At 37.7% G+C, this 18048-nt stretch overlaps 3 protein-coding genes across 5 annotated transcripts; 1 reads left to right on the top strand and 2 right to left on the bottom strand.

The window, feature by feature from the left end:
- Positions 1–58: 58 nt before the first annotated feature.
- On the top strand, positions 59–7526 carry itm2cb (integral membrane protein 2Cb). 2 transcript variants are annotated; one of them, XM_043224854.1, is made up of 6 exons: positions 59–241; positions 2473–2610; positions 2783–2971; positions 3666–3776; positions 4324–4474; positions 6283–7526. In XM_043224854.1, the coding sequence occupies exons 1-6, from the start codon at positions 149–151 to the stop codon at positions 6378–6380; spliced, it is 780 nt and encodes a 259-aa protein (XP_043080789.1). In that variant the 5' UTR covers positions 59–148; the 3' UTR covers positions 6381–7526. The 2 variants fall into 2 exon arrangements, with proteins under 2 accessions (XP_043080789.1, XP_043080780.1); XM_043224845.1 differs by having other exon boundaries at positions 2470–2610.
- lpar5a (lysophosphatidic acid receptor 5a) lies at positions 7261–9564 on the bottom strand. Its single transcript, XM_043224831.1, has one exon. The coding sequence runs from the start codon at positions 9331–9333 to the stop codon at positions 8356–8358; it is 978 nt and encodes a 325-aa protein (XP_043080766.1). The 5' UTR covers positions 9334–9564; the 3' UTR covers positions 7261–8355.
- Positions 9565–11951: 2387 nt separating this feature from the next.
- On the bottom strand, positions 11952–16486 carry LOC122356725 (G-protein coupled receptor 55). Of its 2 annotated transcripts, none has more exons than XM_043255742.1 (3): positions 16374–16486; positions 15524–15606; positions 11952–14586 (listed from the first exon to the last, which is right to left on the bottom strand). In XM_043255742.1, exon 3 carries the CDS (start codon positions 14577–14579, stop codon positions 13653–13655), a length of 927 nt encoding a protein of 308 aa, XP_043111677.1. In that variant the 5' UTR covers positions 14580–14586; positions 15524–15606; positions 16374–16486; the 3' UTR covers positions 11952–13652. The 2 variants fall into 2 exon arrangements, with proteins under 2 accessions (XP_043111677.1, XP_043111686.1); XM_043255751.1 differs by lacking the exon at positions 16374–16486 and adding an exon at positions 15745–16073.
- Positions 16487–18048: the final 1562 nt, after the last annotated feature.

Here is an 18048-nt window from a genome sequence, read left to right as displayed (position 1 = left end):
GACTCTTACTTTGAAGTGCGCCGGAAGCGAGGGAATCCTCTTTAAGTTCGCCCTCTGTCGAGCGTTTCATTCACAGCTCAGAAGCGTCCTTGGTGGTGCAATCACTGCTGGACGTCCTAACCGCAGAAAACTAGGAAGAAGCGACAAAATGGTGAAGATATCTTTCCAGCAAGTAACTGTACAGAAGCCGGAGAAGGAGAACGATGGAGACAAAGAGGAAATTCACATGCCCTACTCTCACGTGAGTTACAGCTTCCCATTATTGTAATACCCATTACTGTCTATTGTTTTGTGCTCTGCTGTGAAACCATCCTTTGTTTTGTCATGTTCCTCCAGGCGAAATAAAAAAAAAAAAAAAAATTCAAAAATATAGTTCAATCGTTTTGTATTACATTTATGCATAACATATGCTTAAGAAAAATGTATTTGAATAATTGTACTTTAACATTGCCGTTATGTCTCTAAAGCAATTAGGTTATTAATATACAAAGATGTAATGTGGATATAATATGATGAAATGTAATTATGCTTAACAATAATATTACTTAGAATTAGTATTCAGTTAAATATTTATTCACTTTGGCATGCTTGTGCATGTTTTAAATAATTAAAAAAAAATGTAAAAATGGGTTTTACTTGATAGATGTGAGACAGTATTGAGAATTTTCTGAATGTTGGAGTTGACAGCAAAAAAAAAAAGATCACATTTTCATGATTTCTAAGAATGCACTAGTTTCAATTTTATTATAATAGGTTGATATTAGGCATCAGATTTCTTTTGTGTTAAATGAGCAACTTTTATGAATATAGCAATATTAAAGTATGCCAGGCTTGGAGCTGCAGTTCAGATGCAGTAGATGCGAGTGAGTATTGAGATGCACAGCAGGATGACATTACATCATCCCTCAGCGTGAACCGCCACTGCAGATTAGTGCCCAACAAATCGGCTTGATCTGCATTTTGTGTGTGTGTGTCCTCTACATGGACGCTTGCTATTTGTTCCCATGGTGGCAGTTATTCAACTGCAAACCCTTTTATTACCACTTGACTTGAGCTGTGACAGTGCAGCCGTTTGTTTTGATGTGCCTGGAACGCTCAGCACTCGCTCCACGCTCGATCCCGTCAGCAGGGGTGAAATCGGATCCTTGCTTTCACAAAATGGATGCCTGACATCCGACTTTTTTTTTTTTTTTTTTTTTTTTTTTTTTTTGCTCTGAGCGTCGTAATCGGCTCTGAGGAATATGATGCTGACAGCAGATTTAATCGTTTTCTCATTTCTGAGAACGCATCGGTTTTGAGTCACTGGAAGCGTTAATGTGCATCAAATCGGAGGGGTTTTAACTAGAAAGCTAAATAAATCCACTTATTAGGCTTCAGCCGGGAGCATCTGACATCTGAAAGCATTATGAAGTAGGACGTTTGTGGGCGACTCGGAACGCTCCCTTCTCTAGTGCGTCACATTTTTAATTCGACCTCATGTGCTCGCATTCATTTTCCCTACTAGAGTGAAAATGACGTGGATCCATCTGATACTAGTGCTGTTATTTTCAGCCTGGTACCCACACACTGTCTCCTACCCGCAGCTACTGTGTGTCCTCCCTACGTAGATAGGAACTCCTGTACAAATAAGGAGCGTGGAAGTACAGTACGTGCCTATAAATATCACGCCACCAGGCGGAGATAGTAGCTCTGTCAGCAAGTCTGTTTGATTCACGATGATCCAGAGCCTGCGTGGGCCGATCCGAGCTGGTGTCCTCGGCACCAGCGTCTCTGAGAGACTGGAGGCGGGTGGATTGCTCACGCCACCTGACGTCTTGAGACGCTGCCGTGACTAATGCCTCGGCGGGTTGGATGCAAAGAGGGAAGAAAAAAAAAAGATTTTCTTGCTTTAGAAATTCTTAAAATATTAAGTCTTAAATTAAATCGAAGCTAGTTTATACTTGCATTAAAAAATGTCAGTGGGGTAAGGATATCTCTCTCTTTTTTTTTTTTTTTTTTTTTTTTTTTTTTTTTTTTTTTTTTTCTGATTCTTAAATGCATTTACTCGAGGAATATTATTAAGATGTTAATTAATATTTTATTTTCTGGACTGCTTTATAACCTGTAACTTTATAAGGGATAATATTATTAAATATAAACCCACTTAGTTTTTATATTTTTATTCTAGTTTAGTGTTTAACCATGCAAAAATACAGAGCGGGAACATGTTTTCAGTGTAGTTTGTGCCAGCTTGCGTGTTGCAAGCATTGGTGTAGTCCGCTCTAACATAAAAATGAATGTAATGCCAAACCTTTTAAGCACAAAAAAAGATATTTCAAAGAATGTTGGAAGGAAAAAACAGGTTTGTATCAAAAAATGAGGCGGAGTTAATAATGATTTTATTTCACTCTTTCTTTGCAATCCAGAATCAAAAAGCCAATGAAAACTATCTGAATGCATAAAACTAATTGAAGTTGTTTTGTTTTCCAGCAGGATGAGTTGGTGCTCCCGGTGAGATCTAATAAGTCTCCCTTCAGTGGCCTTTGGTGCGTCGTGCTCGGCTTGGTGATCTTCCTCTCAGGCTTGATCATGGCGTCTGTATGCCTGTACCGATACTACTTCAGCCCACAGGTGAGACGCTAGACGTCACTGAATCCGTTAATCGTCTTTTATTCACGAACGAGCCTATTAAAGTTCATTGCCATAGCGATCACCATAGCAACACCTTGCAGGATCTTTCACTCCGTCTTCCGTTCACTAGTTCAAGTGCACTCTATTGAAGTGCTCCGCTTTCTTCCTCCAGGTCCCAGAGGACAGTTTGTTCCACTGTCGGGTGATGTACGAGGACCCCCTGTTCGCCCCGTTACTCGGTAGACAGGAGCTGGAGGAGAACGTGGGCATCTACCTGGATGACAACTACGAGCAGATCAGCGTGCCTGTGCCCGACTTCGGAAGCAGCGACCCGGCCGACATCATTCACGACTTTCACAGGGTGAGGATCTTTCCTAGAAGCAGTCGAAGCGAAGTTACAGTTTCTTCTAGTTCTCTGGCTGCACAAAAGATGGTGTTAGTCATCACGGCTCCCCCAGATGGACCGTGAACCATTTCTAAGGAAAGCTTTTGTCTGCTGAAATCATTGTTTAATATTCAGCGCAATGTGCCAGGCACAGGAGTACATGCAAATGTTTCTGTGAAAGCCACATTTCCAAGTTCCCCAGACGCTATAAATCTATGAGAATGTCAGTTGAACATTTTGTTCTCTCCCACCTACATTTCACAGAACATAAGTGATATTCAGTAATATTACAATTTAAAGACTTCTCTATTGAATATATTATAAAATGTAGTGTATTCCTGTGACTCAAAGCTGAATTTTCAGCGTCACATGATCCTTCAGAAATCATTTTAATATACTGATTAGCTGCTCAAGAAAAATTGTAACATTATAAATCTTCTTACTGTCACTTTTGATCAATTTTGATCAATTTAATAAAAATAAAAATAAATAAATTATATATATATATAAATATATTTATAATTTTTTATAGGATATATATAACTATATATTTATATATATATAATATCTCTCAAATTTTTTTTAAGGATTTGATTCTATCTCTCAAATCGTTTTTATTTGATTCTAGAGACCTTATTAACGGAGGTGTTGTCGTTTCTCATTAACGCAGGGACTCACAGCTTACTATGACATTGCGTTGGATAAGTGCTACGTTATTGAACTCAACACGACAATCGTCATGCCGCCCAGGAACCTGTGGGAGCTGCTTGTCAATGTCAAGGTAACCGATTGCATAAAGTTTTATGTAACGCACGAACAAAAGGTCTCGGATCGTGACTCACATGTTTGATGTGCAGCCTTTATTTCTGAAGTATGAATTGAGATATTTAATTTGAACCTGCGCCTTCAGAAACTACTTAATAAAAACTTTTTGCATAAGGTCATGAAAAACTGGAATGATTTAATTTTAAAAAGTATTAGGATAATAAAAAAAGTCCTGGAAACTTACGTAAGGATTTTAAGATATTAAATTATCAAGTAAAAATAATAAGATATTTAGTGTATAAGCAAATATTCTGCAGATTTATTTTATTTATTTAGATTTCACAATAATTCTGAAGCATTTCATCTAGTAAGATTGTTTATAAAATAATTTTAGTATTTTACATTTTTGAGTATAATAAAATAAATGCACGCAAACCCCAAAAGGAATCAGTCGTATCCCCAACAGAGGTTTCTAATGTTAATTCATCATAGCATGTGTCAGTGTTGATGGAATGAAGCCCATAGCCCCATGTGACCATTTGTATGCATTTGTGTTTTGTCAGCGGGGGATGTATTTGCCCCAGACCTACATCATTCAAGAAGAGATGGTAGTGACGGGGCGCGTTAGGAACATGCGTCAGCTGGGACCCTTCATCCACCGGCTCTGTTACGGAAAAGAAACCTACAGACTTAGACGCCGTAGCGCCCAAAGACGTGAGTTTCACGACCGCTTGACTTATTATTGACGTTTGCAAAGTCAAACATCGGTGTTAATAATGCTACTTTTTGCAAACGATCAAAAAAAAAATTTGGATTCTTAATGTTTTTGAAGGAAGTCTCCTGTGCTCGCCAAGCCTGGAAATCTGTATTCTTTAAGTAACTCAAAGAACGGCTTTCAAATGAGAGCTTTCATAAACCCAATCGCTTTTAATCCATTCACAACGTCCTTGCTGAACAGAAATACGAAAACTTTTAAACGGCAGCTTAACACCGTAAGCAGCGCAAATGTTTTCGATGTTTCTTGAGCAGCATATTAGAGTTATTATCCAAGTAGATTTTCAAATATATTCAAACAAAACCTTCTTGCAGCTTTGGTTGTCTGTCAGCTTAAGTTCCTGTTTCCTTCCTAACTGCTATCCACCCAGTCGTTTCGCGAAAATCAGACGCGTTAACTGTTGCTGATAACACGACACGGTCTTCCTCTTTTTTTTTCACGAGTCTGAGCGCTTTAATGTTCGATTTGAATGTGTGGCACGTTGATACCGATCCTCATCCCGGTTGATGTGTGCGCACGTAGGTGTGTAAGCGTGACTCACGATTGTAGAGCACACAGAACGTCTCTGGTTAGGAAACCACACAGAGGGGGATGTGATGCACGTCAGGCGCTGATGCATTGTCGGAGCTGTCGTTTGGATCAGAGGGCATCTCTCTGTGATGTGATGCAGAGGCTGAGGTGTGGGAGCCGTAGCTTGGCTCCTCAAGGACTTCCTCTCACTCATCCGCGCGCAGATGGTGTTTGGGTAGCCACAGGAAATAGAACTAGAACTTGACTTGCGACATTTGTGCCACACCAAGAACGTGACAACCAAGTTCTCCAAAATGCTTTTTTTTCTTTTTTTTTTTTTTTTGCACTTAGAAAATAGAGCCTGTGACCCCAAATGACCAGCTTTAGGATGAATTGAGCTTTAAAACTCTTCAGTTTGAAACAAAAAGCAAAAATTGTAAATTAGAAATAAAACGAGACTGGTAGGAATTGAGCGGGTTGCTGGTTAACTTTTGCCTAGTAAACTTGCAGAAAGTAACTATTATATTTCCATGGAAAGTTTTCTTTGAGTGTGTTTAGGATTATGGGTAGTCTAGAGTATTTAGTAGTGTAATGGTAGTTGTTTGTTCATTTTTGAAAAATGTATTTCTGTATATGGAGAAAGTACACTACCATTTTATTAGATTTAGGTGTTTTTTTTTTTATTTTATTGAAAGAAATCAACAAGGTTTTTATTAATTTTTAAAAACATTAATTTTTATAATAAAAAAAAAAAAAAATTTACTTGATGAATACAATGTTCTTATAATTTTATCAAATGTATCGCATAAATATGTTAAAGAAATAGCAAAAAAGTTTTAAAAATAGTTTTTAAATTTTTTTTTTTTTTTCTAATTTAGCATATTGGATTGCATATCGGACTGGAATAATGATGCTTTAAATTTAGCTTTGCATCACAGGAATGTTACTTTTTTTTTTTTTTTTTAATATATTTTAAATGTATTAAAATATAATATTTCATGTTAATGTAACAATGTTTTTAATTTAATAAATACAGGCATGGTCGGCATAAGAGGCTTATAAAAATTAAACAAATTTTTACTGAGCCCAAACTTTTGAATGGGAGTGTAAAATACTTCCTGAACCTGGCAGTACAAAAAGAACTATGATGTTGAACGCATGAAATTGACATTATTATTATTATTACAATACACATGCAACATCCTTATTTAACCTGACTTTTTTTTTTTTTGGTCAGGCGTCGATAAGAGGGAGACCAGAAACTGCCACAGCATCCGGCACTTCGAGAACACGTTCGTCGTAGAGACAAAGATTTGCGACCGACTCCTGCTGTAGTTTCTCTCTCTTCTCCTCAACTCTACTGAGCAAAACCCAAAACTGACCCATCCCCATCCGTCCAGCTTAACAGCACTTTATCGGCATGATAAACCTGTACATAATGTTAGATAATGCCATATTTGTGTGTTTGTTTGTTGGTTCAAATTTTCCAAGGATAAACTGTAACTACATTTTTTTTTTTTTTTCTTCTTCTTTGTATTTGTCTAAATTTAGATTTTGATTTCCATATTCTGAAGCACACCGTCTAGTTCGTAGTTTCATTTCTCAGGTTATCAGGTTACTTGTATCTTATTTTATTTTTTTGGGTGGGAAAATTTCCACAAATATAACTGTGAGATTAGTCTAGCATGCACTGAAAAATTATTTGCTTTTTTTTTTTTTTTTTTTTTTTTTTTTTCTCTCCCTTCCTCTTCAGCCTTTCAGTTTTTGTGCCGTGTTTCATTCATTCCTTTCTGTTTTAGCTAAGAAATCCAGTATCTGAAAATTGTCTTCAATGCCAAAAGATGTATACCTCATATTTTAGAAATGTATGACTTTAAGCCTGTTATTTAAGTCATAGTGTGAGTTTTTTGAACGTGATATAAGCAATATAAGTTTTCTTATCTTGGATTTCCTAACTTGACATCCAGTTGTCTGTAGTATTGTTAGCGGTTTATCATGTTCAAATTCTCTGTGTTGTCCTTTAATACGTGTGACTTTAAAGTTTGTTTGGAAGAAAAAGAGAAAAACTAGCCACCGGATGTTGGTTTGAAATGTTCCGTTATCTCGATTATTGCAGTATGTTTATACTGATAAAGAACGGCTCGTTCTGAAGTCAAAGATGAATCTTTTTAGGCACGGATGGATAGAAATCTTTACCTTGCTGTTCTTACTACTATTTATTTATTTTTTTTTTTATAAATGTACGGTCCATCCATGACTAATGGTAGACCATTAGACCTCATCTGAGGTGGAAACATTTCATTTTGCTTGCACTTTTTCTAATCGTACCATTTATATGTATTGTTCCTCTTCCACATACTTGTGTAGCAACAACTGGTTTTATCTGGAGTAAATGAGGCGTTTTATTTGATGCACTCTATTCTGCTGCTTTGTAAATAACAATCGCTTGTACAAATCCATCAATAAACTGCTGAAACACTACTCTCTCTCTCTCTCTCTCTCTCTGCTGATCGTTACAGACAAGTGCACGTAACGGACCTTTTAGCACACTTGGCCCACAAACCGCATCACGAAAAAGATCCCTCATGTGAAACGACAGGAGAGGGTGTGTACTTCAACTCTCACTTCCTCGCGCCAGCCTGTGAGCTTCATGTGAGCCAATTCTCACTTTTTCACATCTCAAGTCAAACATGTCGTTGCAGTGCAGAGGCCATCTGAGAATTTGAAAGCGATCGATGAAATTTGGCAGAAGTATGCTTGGTTTATTTCAACCAACATAATGCATGACACACAAGTGCATATATATTGCTATGCTGGGCGTATAAAAATGCAGTTTAAATAATTTGCCCGATGACACAAGAACATAGAAAAAAAGACTTGTAATGCTGGTAGAAATGCAGTTAATGCGGCAAAAAATAGCAACGTACAACCAGAGGGGCCAATATTTTTACAGTAGCTACTTCCCTTGGTTCTCAGTAATAAGCAAATATACACAGAAACAGCTTAGTTCATGATTTGAAACAATGCAAGATTTGCTGACCAAATGAAAGTCTCTATCACATTGGTAGGTAATAAATCACTAGCTCGACGATCGGTGTCTTCTTCCCTTTTCACCCAATTAGGGCGCCTGAGCGAGGTAAACAGAGTTGCAAACTTCTCATGCTATGCACATGAGCAGACGTGCCACGCTCTCATACGTGAGTCAGCTTTTGGTTTAAGACATGGGTTTTTTTTTACATAACCATTTCCTTTCAGACAAAAAAACATGTTTACCTCAACAACAAACGCAATTTTGATGGAAGTTGCCGTGCTATCCGTTCCAACTCATGCTCTGAACCAGGCCGAGACCGACGGTTTTGGATGAAGAGTCACATCTATTTCTACCTTTAATGTTCTTTGAGCTGAAATAGTAGATCAAGGGGTCCAGACAGCTGTTTGTGCTGGCCATGCACATGGTAACGGTCTGCAGTCTGAAGTAAACTTCCAGAGTGTTACCTCCAGGCAAGTAGTCTTGTTTGCTCAGGCCAAAGAGGATAAAAGCAATGTGAAATGGGATAAAACAAATGGCGTAGATGAGCAAGTTAGACAGAAATAGCTTCACGATCTTGCTTTTACTCAGCTCTGTGCTACTTGAGGAAGTCGCGATGCTGTAGCCTTTCAGCTGCCGCACGACTGCAGCCGTGCAGCCCAGAATAATGCAGAAAGGTATTAAAATAAATAAGAAAGTGACACAGCAGAGAATTATAAAACCGTTCTTCCATTCTTCAGGGGTGTATTTCTCAAAACAGCGTGTAACGTTGCAGTCAGGGTCCTTATTTTCAGGATGGTTAATGGCTGTTGGCACTGCCAATCCAGCGATGATCAGCCACACCATCACGCAAAACACCCACGCCATCGGTACCGTCCTCAAGTGTCGGGATCTCAGCGGATACACCACGGCCATCATCCGGTCCACGCTGATGAGCGTGATGAACAAAGAGCTGGAGTACATGTTGACTGCAAAGAGGGTCCCCGGAATGACGCATAGAGTGTTTCCCAGCTTCCACTCACCTGTGGCGAAGTAGATAATCCGAAAGGGCAGGGAAAGCGTGAAAAGTAGGTCCGATAGAGCCAGGTTGGCCATGTAGATGACCGGAACGGATTTCATCAGGCCATTCCGACAAACCAGTATCCAAAGAGACACAGAGTTCAAAGGAAGACCAAAAAGCAGCACGATGCTGTAGGTGGAAGTGAAAAGTGGATATCTGAAATGAGATGTGCTGCAGTTATCTGTGTTGTTGTGTGACATGTTTTCCAAAGACAAAGGCGAATTTAAGAGAAGTGCTGTGTCGAAATGTGAAATGGCTCTGTAACGATTTTTTTCCTGCGTGCTACCTTTTTTTTTTGTTCTACTTGTTAGTGACAGGAAATAGTGGGAGGTGTTAGTAAGTGAATTGCATTTACATGCAGATATTTAAGAGAGCAAACTTTGCTTTGGGGGTACGCTTTTGGCATTATGGTACTTATTATGTATTAATAAGTAGCGTTGGAGGGTATATATAATACAAGCTATAACATAATACATTAGCTTTTTACAGCCTCAGCTTTTGTGGAAGCAAATCATAATAATAATAATAATAAAATGCTATTAAATTAATTCATCGTATCCATGTCATCTTCACATAAATCAAAAGCAAGCTTAGTTAGGGTGTTTAACATCCCCTTCGTTTACTGTTAGAAACAAAAAAAGAAGCAAAATGCAAAGTTAAACTCAGCATGTTAAAATCACTGATAGTGTAGCAGATAATATCAGTGGGAAAAAACTGCTGCTTGTTTGGTAAAGTCAGCATATGGTCGCCATGAATGTGAACTATCTGCAAAATATATATATATATATATATATATATATGAATGTATTTCTGCTAAAAATGTAATTGTTCCATTTGAATCTGCAGCGCAGGGCTTCTCTTTGCTGTTAAACCATATATACGGTACACACAGTTACTGTTTATTAAGTGTGCTAATTATTAACAGTCCTACAGCCTCGATCTTACACATATTTGCAGATCAGGCAAGTAGTGAAGTAAACTAACTACTTTGTAACCACAGTCTCACTCGCTTATAATGTCTTGATGTTAAAGGTCAGTTGAGCAACACGAGCACAGAAAGAGCAGCTTTTCGAAAGTCCTGTGGGTGGAGGGTTTGGAGAGGCTGAACGCAAACAGGATGAATCTTTGCACATACACTGAACGCAGAGCATTTTGTATACATTTGGGCATCAGTATTTTTAAGTTGTGCTCTGTAGCTGCTGCCATGCGTGTAACGCAGCTGTGTAAATGTAATTAATATTAATATATTTGTTTTAATCTAATGAAAAACTTGTTTTAAACTTGTTAAAAAGTGTTAAACTGATGCAGATGTATAGCATGCCACACATTTTAGCATACTGCTGTTGTTACCCACGACTCACTTGCAGGAAAATGTTGGTGTCTTGGCGCCATCTTGAGGTCGACGTTAATGTTTTGCAGCGTTACAGTTCTGTAAAAAATATGGAGGCGCGACGTAAAGACAGAAGATTAGAATACAATGCATTCAGTCAGCCTTTAATCGTTTGCCAGAGATAACAGTTTTTAAGTTCCCCGCGTGCACGCGAACCGTCGACAATGTTAGCTAACGAACTGTTTACACTAAACACCGCAAATATATAATTAAAACACGATGGTAATCTTTAAAAGCCCTTGAGCCCTTATTCATTCATAACCGTGGCTATGTGTTGTTGTTTTTTAAGTAGCTACTACTGTCTCTTTTGTAGTTATATTTGACTACAATCTAATATGGCTAAATGTAAACACGTGAACCTAAAAATATATATAAAACATGCATTAATTGTTACATACGTTACATACTAACACATCGTTGCTATTATTACTACATGTAGGCACTGTTATTGCACGTATTACTTGTTTACATTTTTAAACTATTTTTTTTTTCATTAATTCTTTCACTCGCCCGCTCGCTCATAAATTGAATTACTCTGTCCTCTTTAAACTACTTTTATCCAAAGTAATTTAATCCACCAAACCTCCTCGTTCCCTTTTTTTTGTTCCTCTTAAACATATAGTGTTATATAGTGCCATCTGCTGGTCATGTAAATAAAATAAAAATAACATTATATGCCAGAAAGAGTAGGAACTAGCCTAGCTTACAAACACATGGCAAACCATTTTATTCAAACCATTCATTTTATCCTTCTCGTTCTGCTTTCATCCCCACACAGGAAAAAAAAAAGTTTGCAGAACAGTAGGTTAAAGTGCTTTTAGGGCCATGTGGTCAAGGATGTAGCTGATTCAGAGTATGAGCAACAGTGTACAAAAGACAAAGGAAACACGGCGGAGACAACGCAAATATAGAGAGAAACCCCTTTGGCTTGATTTATACAGGCCTATTATATACCATTATCGCATTGTATCTATTCATGAATTAATTTATGTGTATTAATTAACAAATGGTGTAAAATTGCAGTAATTTTAGAACCTGAGGGTAGCACTAAACAACAACCGCAGCATCTGACCACAAGCAGGTGTTCATGTGATCGCCAGTCTTTTCCTGTTGGTTCAAAACACAGTTGTTGTTGGTTTTCTGTTTTACGCTAAACATGTGCGGACTGTTTTATCCAGATAAACCTGACAAGATTATTACAGTTTATGCCGATTAGCGAACAAACAAAAAAAAACCTCTGAACTGTTAATCATGTACTTCCATTTAAATAAGGATGTTGCCACACTTCATATATAAACAGAAAGCTGAATTCCAGTTATGAGAAGTCACTTGCTATCTGACTAAGTGAAACTAGTGGCACATGGCTCTGTACCCGCATATCCTTACCCACAATTTGTGTAATTCATACACAGGGAATGTGTTCAAAATATTGTTTTATTGACATCCAGTACCAAACAGATGAGAAAAGTCTACACAGATATGTCAACATACTGGAAAAACTCTGAACAAGACAGGTGATTGTGAAGAAAGTAATGCCATAGCCAATGTTACATCAGAAACATTTATGAGTCATTGTAAAGGTTTCAGAAAGGTTTGTCAGAAGACCATCGCGTGTGAGCATGAAGACCTCAGGTTTCTCATAATGACAGTACAAGCATGAGATAAGACAAATACAGAATCTTTGGGCAAAATCCTTATCACAAGATCATGAATCGGTCTTAAGTGTGACACAATTTTGACTAAAAATAACTTTAAATGAACTGCTGCAGTGATGACGTTTTTGTAGGCCTTGGTTTCCTCAATAAAAACCAGATTCCATTGACTAGCGGAATAATGTGAAAAATATGTTCTGTGACCAAAAAAAGCTTATCATCATTACATTCTTTTATTCAGCATTATCAAACAACTACACCACTGTCGCATGATACTTCAGATAACTCTTTTATTCTTTATTAAAAGACATTTTCCTTTCCTGTGGACCTGTAAAAGTAGACTAGTGAGTAGAAGAGTTTAACTTTAATATCCCGGTTCTCTTAGCCAACCGCCTTTATCAGGAAAAGTTAAATATTTAAGAAGTTCCGGGTGTCTTGCCGATGCACTTTAATAGCGTAGAAATATCTTGAGTTTGTGTTAACCAAAGACATATTTAACCAAAAACTTGACTTCAGGACAATTAACCAAAAAAAACCACTGACTTCAGGTTTTGGCCTACAAAAACACTTTATTCCCGCAACACTCTAATAGTACGTTTTTCAAACGTAAGGAGTCCTGAGAAATCACAGAGAAATCACCCGTCTCTCTTATAGCCCTAAACTCAAAAACAGCAAAAATGGGTCGGGGAGCAGCCCGCCATTTTAACCAGCCAGAAATGCTCTCAGATGTTATCGTATTCTGTGGGTGTTTGCATTCATGGCTTTGAAGGGTGAAGCTTAAAGGATGTGGTTTTAAGGAAGGACAGCTATCTATAAACATATAGACAGTCTTATGGAATTTAGACGTCCATTTTGCGAATGAAATTTGAGGTTATGAGATTCGGGTAATCCAGTTTTGGGATTGTGCAGTTCTGTTCCGTATAGTCCACCAAAAAAAATGAATACCTGTCACAATTTTCTCACCGTCACGTCGTTTCAAACCTGTGTGAGTTCTTCTACAGAATACAATCAGTGGTGTGCGAAGTTACTTTTAAAAGTAACGCATTCTGTATTGTGTTGCTCCTTAAAAAGTACCTAATTGTGTTGTTAATGCGTTGCTTTTGTGTTACTTTTTTAATCTGGTCTGAGCTCGCTTTGTTTGTTTTGAAGATAAAGAGTTCTATTTTTGGCAAATGTAAAAAGCCCTCACCAAAAAGGAAATGAACAAGCCTCAGAAATGTACATTTTCCTCTGCACGGTAGCAATGTTGCATTCAACGCAACGCTACATTGTAACAGTGTACGCGGCACCTGTGCACTTGCTTCCGATTGCTTGAAGATTTCTGGATTTTGCAGTGGGTTCAAGTTGGCTTGTGGATTTGCTGAGCTGGCCAACAGAAAGCAGCTGGGCTTGAATGGTACTTTTTAGTGAGCCTCGCACGTTGACCACGGGCTTTTTTTCGACTGCAAAATTTCGCTAGCAACAAACTGAATTGACCTCAGACATCTGAGGAGCTGGTGGTTCTCGCTCTGCTGATGGACAGTCTGAGCGTCTCCTTGGTGGATCGGACTTCCTTTGCAATGAAATAGTAACACAACGCGTCCAAGCAGCAGGTCACGTTTGCGATGTTTATTGACACCTGGATGAACAGGGCGATGTTCTGTTTCTGTTTGCAGTCTGAAATAATGGCTTTATGGACAAGATACTGCAGGAATATGGCCAGGTGGCAGGGGGTGAAGGGCACTAGGAAGGCCGCTAGGCTGCTGTAGATGATTCTCACGCCGGCTTGCCTCTTCCGGTCGCTGTCCTTCGAGGCTTTGAGAGTACGCACGCTCTTAATAGAACAGGTCACCAGGACTGTGGCGGGCAACAGGAAACCAATGACCTCCAGGCACACAATTATTTCAGTGCTCCAACCTTTTTCAGAAAAGCGATGGAAACAGTTGAAATCCCCCTTCTTCTCTTCCCGGAAGGTGTAGATCGGTGAAGTCGCTGCCATAACGAACACCCAAATGCAAACGCAAACGATCAAGGCGTTTTTTTTCGAACGCACCTGCTTGGCTCGGAACGGGTGGTTTATTGCGATGTACCTGTCTACGGCTATGCACACGATGGTGTAGATGCTGCCGTACATAGCTACAAAGTAAAGACTTTCCAGGAAGGAGCAAAAGATCTTCTTGTCTTCTGCCCACTCGTGGTGTGCCGCGTGCATTTTGAAGGGCAGCTGCAGCAGCAACAGCAGGTCCATCAGAGCCAGGTTGGTCATGTAGATGGAGGACTCTGTCCATTTTCTGAGCAGCAGACAGAAGACCACAAGTGCAGCGACGTTTAACGCTAAGCCGAACACCAGGACGGGCACGTAAATCACCAAGTCCAGCGTGCGAGTCAAAGAGTCCACATCTTCAGTTGAGCAGTTCTGCATCATAGTGAAACTGGCACAGAGAAAGGCACATTACAAACGCCTTCATGAAATTTCTAACTTTGACAGCTGAAATGTGCATGTCACATGCACAGTCATCACTGTTATGATTTCTGTTTTCACTTGTTGGTGCAACAGTTAATGTAGTTATATTAGAATTCAAAAAAGGACAACGTTATGAATGCATGCATTAAATGCTTGGTCTGTTTTATACATGCATTAAAACTGCCTTGCTCAGACTTTTCGAACAAAGAACTGCACCAAGTTTTCTTTTCTCTTTTTTTAAATTGTTAATAAGGCAAAAGCAAGCAGCACGTAGAAAGTATTGCATGACATGACGTTCGTTTTTCATTATGATGTTTCATGCGAACGCATCAAACATTTTACAGGGTTTCTATTCGTGCTGTCATTTCGAACAAGTTTCCACTTAGCGATTTAAAAAATGAACATGGTGTTGATTTGCTGAAGATCAACATGTACGTACTCTGTATTATAAACCCTTCTGCTTATTTGTAAAAAAAAAAAAAAAAAAAAGGAAGAAAGAAAGAAAGAAAAAAAATCGGACAATTGCAATTACATTTATTTAATAAAAACACTCATGCACTCTTGTTTCATGCTGAAGTTAAAATAGCTAGACTAATCAATATAACTTACTATACTGCATCAAGCACGTTGCACCAAAGATTATTAAAAGTCTCTCCTGTTATGTCGTTACAATCTAAAAAGCATCACTGCATGGTTGCACAATTGTTTTATTCATTGTAATGATTATAATAAATATATTTACGTAAATATTATTCAAAATATTTCAATAAATGTTAATTTATTGTTTAAAGAGGCAGTAATTTAAAAGACAAAGATGAGAAAATAACAATTGTAATGACTGACTGTTCAATTGTTCTGCGTATATTTTTTTTGCCGCTCTTTTGCTCATCAGGAGATATTCTTACCTTCGCCGATGACTTCAAAGTGTCATTTCTCCTAGAGTGAAACTGGTTGTACTTTTCCGTGGTGATGCACTCATGAAGTAAATCTTTGTTAAGAAACAAAATATGACCGTTAAAAAAAATGGAAAGGAAATGGGGACTGTGTAACAATGAAATTACCAAATCCCCAAAATTTTGGACACATTCACACATTCTGATAAGTTTACACACACACACATAACAACCTGTGTTCCTCTCACAACACCCATACAAATGCGTTGTGAAGGTCGTAGCTCTGCTGCCAAAGATCAGCAATTTTTTCGCAAACCAATAAACCACAAGAACAAAATCCGTTAAATGTGACCTAAGCAGGACAAACTGGCGGATGTACTTTTTTCTTCCTCCATTATCTATGAAGTACAGCCAATATTTAAGCCTCCCTCTTGCCAAACGTTAAACCTCTTTGACTTTTCATCTACTTCTATATTTTTCGAGACGCATGTCAATAAACCACAGTCTTTCCCCTTTTTCAGACACGTGGGCTGCATCTGTCACGAAACCATGTCTGGTCTGCAAAAATCACCATTATTGTCATGAATGAAGTGAGGACTGGTTTTGTTCCACCTGCGCTACGAAGCATGGTAGTGGTATTTACGCGGCTGTTGTGTTGCTAATTACATATCATTCAGCCGTATTTTTTCCACAGAAAATTTCAGTGAAGCTGCAAGCATTTTACTAACACGGAATACATTTACTGAAACTGTGCAACATCTACTGACTTCAGTGAGAGAGGCTGCTATGACCTTAACACACACACACACACACACACACACACACTCTAATTATGTTAAATGAAGTGAATGGCTATGCTTACCAGGATGTGTCTCATAGGAGATACTTTCCTTTAAATGCTATCAAGAAAACTGTAGTTAGTAGCACTTCTGTTTTCAGAGGTTTGCCTGTGACCACATCCTTGCTAACAGAAACATGCCTATGGTACTTTTCTGATATCTTCCTGTTAGCCTGTAAGTAGGCTACTTCATTTTCTCTTAGTCAGTATAATCACAGCTTGTATAGATGGGTAAAGCTGACATGAAATACATTTGGGAAGTTAACACACCCTGCGGTGTGTGGCATACTATAACTTCATCCTTATCTATTTTAAAAAAGCATTTTGCTAATTAGTTTACAAGTGTGATGTATACGGCTAAGGCTATTTGTACTTCCAAATGCATATCACACCAACGTAAGCGTTTAAAATATCGACGTGATTAAAATTGAAAAGTAAAAATACAAAAGACAGAAAGTTACATAAAAAAAATTATATATATATATATATAAAAGTTATTAAGAAAAAAAAGGCTATTTACTTTAGATATATATAATCTGCATCTATCAATCAATTAAATCAAATTCAAATTTTTATTTAAAATAGACTAAAAACATTTTTCAGTGTTCACTTTCCTTAGTAATCGATAAAAATGTAACCTTCGTAACCCTCAAAAGACATTGATTTACAGGCAATTATCAGCCAACATATAAACAATATAAATCAGTCATAACAACACATGTTGAAAACAAAAAGAATCACACTACAATTCAGAGGAAGATTGTTTCTTTTTTGTTTTGACTGTCCTGAAGGCAGCACACAACCCACACACAAGACACTTTAAAGTGCAATATTATGACATTTCTCAGAATTACATAGTTGCATGACACAGCTTTTGTCTTGCGATTAGATGTAGATGACAGCGGGTTAGGATAACTCAATTCGTTGATGCTCTAGAGCAGTGGTTCCCAACCTTTTCTTGTTTGAGGCACCCTTGGAAAGCCTTTCAAAAGTTCCCGGCACCCCTATAAGGAAATAGATATTTAAAATCTCCGTAGCTTTTTTATTATTATTTATTTATTTGTTTCATTTCGAGAGTTTGCATGCAACAACACCTTATACCTAGTCCTAGATGATATGAGAATACTGTTTACACTGATTCTGCCTTAATAAAAAAATTTTGTTGAAATTTTGGCGGCACCCTCAAAAGATCTCACGGCACCCCTTAGTGCCGCGGCACACCGGTTGGGAACCACTGCTCTAGAGGAAGAGAGAAAAAGAAATATGATGTTTATTGATGAAATAATCAATCATTATGTAATATTACACTTTCTTGTATTGCACACAAAAATAAATCATGTTTAACTTATTAGCTAATTAATGATTACTTAACTCAAAGAAATAAATTTGTAAATCGCATTCCGGCAAGATAAAACTCAACAATGTGGAAAAGAAACAGCGTGAACAAAACAACTTCACTTCCTAAAAATACTGTACTGCACATATGCATGTTTGGTAACCTAAACCTAACAGAAATAGCTACTTTTGGGAGCAAACTGCATAAAATAAAACATCCTAACATAACATAATGAAATAAAATAGGCAAAACATTTGCTAAAAAAAACTAAACAAGAGGTTTAATTCCTTTAACACCCTTTAGTGATGTAAAAGATAATCAAATTCGCTAAAAAATAATAATAATAATAATTAGGGTTAGACT

This window comes from Puntigrus tetrazona, chromosome 2 (genome assembly GCF_018831695.1).
Source record: "Puntigrus tetrazona isolate hp1 chromosome 2, ASM1883169v1, whole genome shotgun sequence".
Lineage (NCBI taxonomy): Eukaryota > Metazoa > Chordata > Actinopteri > Cypriniformes > Cyprinidae > Puntigrus > Puntigrus tetrazona.
Note: the sequence above shows the minus strand (reverse complement) of the source record. Positions and strands in the feature narration are given on the sequence as shown.

What these genes read in the sequence shown, in the direction of transcription:
- itm2cb (XM_043224845.1), top strand. Translation starts at nt 149, where the DNA reads ATGGTGAAGATATCTTTCCAGCAAGTAACTGTACAGAAGCCGGAGAAG. An exon ending in TTCACATGCCCTACTCTCAC is followed by an intron (nt 242 to 2,469) that starts GTGAGTTACAGC and finishes TTTGTTTTCCAG; the next exon opens with CAGGATGAGTTGGTGCTCCC. An exon ending in GATACTACTTCAGCCCACAG is followed by an intron (nt 2,611 to 2,782) that starts GTGAGACGCTAG and finishes TTCTTCCTCCAG; the next exon opens with GTCCCAGAGGACAGTTTGTT.
- lpar5a (XM_043224831.1), bottom strand. Translation starts at nt 9,333, where the DNA reads ATGTCACACAACAACACAGATAACTGCAGCACATCTCATTTCAGATAT.
- LOC122356725 (XM_043255742.1), bottom strand. Translation starts at nt 14,579, where the DNA reads ATGATGCAGAACTGCTCAACTGAAGATGTGGACTCTTTGACTCGCACG.